Source organism: Lissotriton helveticus, chromosome 8 (genome assembly GCF_964261635.1).
Source record: "Lissotriton helveticus chromosome 8, aLisHel1.1, whole genome shotgun sequence".
Taxonomy (NCBI): Eukaryota; Metazoa; Chordata; class Amphibia; order Caudata; family Salamandridae; genus Lissotriton; species Lissotriton helveticus.
The window spans coordinates 1,722,452,346-1,722,457,421 of record NC_136069.1 but is presented as its reverse complement, the minus strand read 5'-3'; the positions used below and the strand labels follow the sequence as shown (position 1 = coordinate 1,722,457,421).

The 5,076-nt window shown below is 41.6% G+C and overlaps 1 protein-coding gene across 1 annotated transcript; it reads right to left on the bottom strand.

The window, feature by feature from the left end:
- Nucleotides 1-1,138: 1,138 nt before the first annotated feature.
- On the bottom strand, nucleotides 1,139-2,400 carry LOC144772181 (uncharacterized). The gene has a single exon (XM_078656317.1). The coding sequence runs from the start codon at nucleotides 2,398-2,400 to the stop codon at nucleotides 1,171-1,173; it is 1,230 nt and encodes a 409-aa protein (XP_078512443.1). The 3' UTR covers nucleotides 1,139-1,170.
- Nucleotides 2,401-5,076: the final 2,676 nt, after the last annotated feature.

Below are 5,076 nucleotides of genomic sequence, written 5' to 3'. Positions count from 1 at the left end.
AAAATTGCCCACAAGAAGCAGGAGAGCATCAACCGCAACTTCAAACAGCCTGCCGGGCACACAGAACTTATAGTTATGTATAGGGAAACTAAAAGGACCCACAAGAAGCAGGAGAGCATCAACCACAACTTCAAACAGCCTGTAGGGCACACAGAACAGTCACTCGCACTACACAACAACAAGACCCAACAAAAAACTCACAAATCCAGGAGAGGGCAGGAGACTTGACCGGGCATTCCAGGTGAGGGATTACGTAACAAGGGATTAAATATATATATTGTTTCATTTTACTTGGTAAGCAATGTTGCCTCTCTTTGGAAACACTTACCATAATAAGGACTCATGAGGGTAGCACTTTAACTGCACTTAACTCTGGTCACTGAAACAAAACTGATGGATTGTGTGCAGAATCCTGTGTACCTTGCAAAATCACAGCTCCATATCAGAGTTCAGATGTAAACAAAAGAAGACAGGCCATACTACCACAGGTTCTTTGCAGCACAACATAACTGTAAAAAAGTGGTACAAGTGTAAAGTGGCAGACAAGCGTGTTTGCTGGCACAGCAGCTTCCGCCATTCCGTAGTGAGGCCCATGGGCTCAGCATGAAGCCCACTGTTAAGACTTCATTAGTTTGAGTTTTAAAGAGAGGTACCTTTGATGGACTGTAAGAAGCACAATATGGAGAATTTTACCTTCTTAGATTAATAATTTAACACAAGCAGCGTTCACCTTCCAAATGTTTTTTAATTAATTATGTGTTTGTGCTACTTATAATTACATTCATATCTATACAAGAATTATTCATTATTTAAGTACAGAAGAGTTTCAAGAAATGTATACATCTTTAATACAGTAAACTTTATCAGAACCTGCTTCAGATAGTTCACAGTTCTAGAATAGGTCGGTAAAACTAACATACCCTGCAGCTTCTGGTATGTACCCAGACCAGTCTCTATTCAGTCTGGTCTAAAATATTAATAAGAATGGAAACATTTTAAGGTGGAAATCCTCATCAGCAGGTTATGCAAAAAAAAACAAAAAACTTTACAGTGAAAAAAACCCGTAACATGCACTGCTGGATGGGAGGAATGGTACAGTACTAGTGATTTTTCCTCAGTGTTTCCTTATTGCCTTCAGTCTAGAGGTAAATGTAATAACATGATTCCTGTTCATGTGTGTATGCGTTGGTGCCTGATCACATAGTATGGCTGTCGGAATCCCTTTCCGCAGTAAGCACATGTGTAAGGTTTCGCTTCCGTGTGTCTGACTGCCTGGTGCTTTACAAGGGCTGACTTATTCCTAAAACGCCTCGCACAGACAGCGCAGGTGTAAGGCCGCTCCCCAGTATGTGTTCTCTGATGTTTAACTAGAGCAGACTTATCCGTGAAACCCTTTCCACACTCACTGCAGACAAAAGGTTTCTCTCCAGTGTGGGTTCGCTCATGTTTGATCAAGGATGCCTTATGGGTGAAACAATCGCCACATGTGAGACACGCAAAGGGCTTCTCTCCAGTGTGTATCATCCGATGGGCTGTCAGCTGTGATGACTGGCGGAACCTCTTACCGCAGTCACTACATGTAAAGGGCTTCTCTCCAGTGTGTGTGCGGTGATGTCGGTCAAGGCAGGATTTCTGTCTGAACCTTTTCCCGCAAACACTGCATTTGTATGGCTTCTCACCTGTGTGTGTTCGCCGGTGTAAACTAAGGGACGACGAGTCACCAAAACACTTTCCACAAAACAGACAACTGTAGGGCTTTTCTCCGGTGTGTTTCCTTTGATGAATAGTTAGAGTTGAGATATGGCTAAAGTTCTTGTTACATTCTTTGCAAGTGTACTGTTTCTGCTCTATATGTATTGGTTGGTGATTAATCAAGTGGGACGACTGGTTGAACCTCTTCCCGCATTCTTTACACTCATACTGTTTCTCTCCTGTGTGTATTAGCTGGTGACGTAGCATGTGAGATGAGGAGCTAAACCCCTTCCCACATTCGCTACATTTATATGGTTTCTCTCCTGAATGTATTTGCTGGTGTTTTATCCTTGTGGATAAATGAGTAAAACTCTTGCCATAGATGGGACACAAATATGGTTTCTCGCCTGTATGAGTCCTTCTGTGGCTGTGGAACGAAGAAAGGTACATATAGCTTTTTCCACATTCAGTGCATGTATAAATCCTCTGGTGGGTCTTTCTTCTCTCTGGTGTGCTACTATGAGTTGGCTGGCTTACATTCGCCTCAATTTTAATGGCCATTTTGTGCAATTTGTGATTTCTGTTTTTTGTCTTGTGTTGCTTTCCTCTAGCTTTTTTCAGTTCTGAATAATTCACGACCATCTCTTTTCCTTTTCTTGATTTTACTACACGAGACTTCAAAAAATTTGTAAACTCTTCTTGGTCCATTTTCTGAAATTTACTCTGGAACACACTGTCTGTTAGATTGAAAGAAAGTTCAGACATTATATCAAAAGCCATTGCAAACAGAGATTTGGTAAATCAGGAACGACCGGCAAATTTCAAGTTACAACAGTCTTGATAAATCTGGAGAATTTGCTAGGCCAGGGCTTTTTACCTACACACTGCGGTTCAGTGGTTTTTTTATCGACAAGTAACATACGTTTAAAAAAAATAACTAGATAGTTCGAACAACTCTTAAAGAGATGTAGAAAATCAGACTTTAGAAAGTTCCCCCTTAATGCTCATACAACATGCTTTCAAGCAGTAATTTCTAAATGTATGAGTGGATTACAAAGACCATTAAATGCATCACAGTATTTAAGGAGCCAAACAGTATCACCTGCAACAAAAATGGAAGTATCTGTATCATGATCTAAGGTGGATGCCAGACAGAATGTTTACGAATAGAAGTATTTAATGAATTACATTTTCTTTAAGTTTCTAAATGGAAATATTAGAGCATTGTTTTTATCCTTATTTGATCTGGAGAGGCACAGGCAGTCAGGAAAACAACAAAACAAAATTGAATAAATCTAATTTCGCAAGACGCACAATCATTTTCTCATTTGCCAGAAGATTTGACCCAACCACAGCAGTTTGTGTGGGGTAAGGTTTATGCTTTTTATCAAAACCTAAGCAATTAAGTGAGTCATAACAATGAAATTCATTCCACTTGCACACTTATTGGGTTGGTTGTATTGCACTTGCATTTATTTTATGAACGGGTCATAGTAAGCAGACGAGTAAAGTATTTTATTTACTCCTGTACTGTGTCATATGCTCAAGTGACAGTCTGTGTCTCAGGTACTACACACCAGTTAATGCTGCATTTCTCCCCATTTGAGAGTGCTGTTGTGGACGACAGGAGCAAATTCCGTCTGTTTGTGTGTCCAGACTGGTAGCTGGTAACTGGTATTTATAGCGCTAGCCAAGCCCATTTACACTATGCAAGTTCTGCTTTCAAGTTCTCCTTTTGACATGTGCTTCGTCAGCCTCGCATGGTGTGATCGTGCCGGGGGACATCCGTCCCTGTATACACAAAGTCGTGTTTCTCTCGTCTTTTTCAGGACGTACCCTTTCTGGACTGTCGCATTAAAAGGCCGATACAGGCAGTGGACACCTAGAACACAATCGTATAATTAGCAAAGCTCCATGTTAAGGTCGCTTTAGGATTCACACGGACTGATCCAGGACACCTCTGGATCTTCACATTACAGGGTTGTGTGAGTAGGGAGGTATTAGATGATGTCTTTTTCTAGGAAATCCAGATGATTCTCTTGGCACACAGAGGGTTACAGGACATACAGTCCCAGATTTTCAGAGAAATAACTTTTCCTCCATCACCTTTCCACCGATATGTACACATTAGTTCTTCATACACATATTTTTATATTCTCATGACATTATTGTCTGCTAGTTTAGTAGGTAAAATATTAATAATGGTAACAGACAGAATATATACCTATATTCTGTCCTTTAGCATTAGTAATGATTTATTGCTGCTGTTGATTTTTTTATGTGTTTAGTTCTCACAATATATTTTCACGTGTACAAGGGGAACTTTCTCAAATATGGCATGGGGAAGGAACACTTGTGTTTCTCACACCTTTTCTGCTTATTACCAGTATAAAAATCCCTGCCTCACACTTGCTCAGGAAGAGCATCTTTGTACCACAGGAAGCCTCACACTGCGTTTAATGGAGTACAGCACTAGGCTCTCACAGGCTGTAGTGAGAGATGCCCCCATTAAAAAGGAAGGTATGTGTCTCAATGAAGCGGCAGGACAGTATAGGGATGCCAAAAGAAACAGATATTATGTTGACTATTTTCTTATTATTCATTTTTCTTGTGTTTGCGTTTGCCTACGATGTTGTAATTACTATGATGATCCTTTTGCACATCTTCAAAGCCCGTGCAAACCATAAAGAAATGTAACTTACCTATAACAATTGGTTTGTGGCTTTTAGTGTTGTTAGCCACATGCTCTGCTTTCACCCGACATCTAGATTTGGGTTGAAAGTGAATACGTTACTTACCTCCAGTAATGGGTTTTCTAGTAGAGACTCTATTTAGTCACCTCCGGAGGGAGGTGTGCAGCTACTGCTCCTCAATGTCCAAAGATGATGGTGGAGATTGTGATGCCCGAGGGCAGAACCCTTCCTGGTTGTTAAAACAGTAGGTCCTCCTGGAAGGGCAGCCTAATCAGAGATCAGATGCTCCAGCCCAGGAGTTCTGGATACCATACTCTACATGCCCAATCTGGAGCCACTGGATGGTTAACACCCACTCTGTCCTGATCTTGTTGAGAACTCAGGCAGGAGTCGAATGGAATTAGGGGAGGCGTAGCGCAGTCCCAAGTTCCACTCGCAGCGGAACGTGCCTCCGGAAACTCCAGCCTGCAGAATGGTTGATATTCCACGTTCTTAGAGGTGGCGAACAAATAAAGCCATGGTTCGTCCCATTCTCTGACGAGAGCTTGTGCAACCGCCAGGTGTAGCTGCCACTTGTGATCCACAAGGCACTGACGGCTCATCCGCCCTGGCATTCAATGATCCTGCCAGGCGGTTCACCACCAAGACAATCACTGGAGGCAAGTTTGCTGAAGATCTGTCACAGATATTT

What these genes read in the sequence shown, in the direction of transcription:
- LOC144772181 (XM_078656317.1), bottom strand. Translation starts at nt 2,400, where the DNA reads ATGGACCAAGAAGAGTTTACAAATTTTTTGAAGTCTCGTGTAGTAAAA.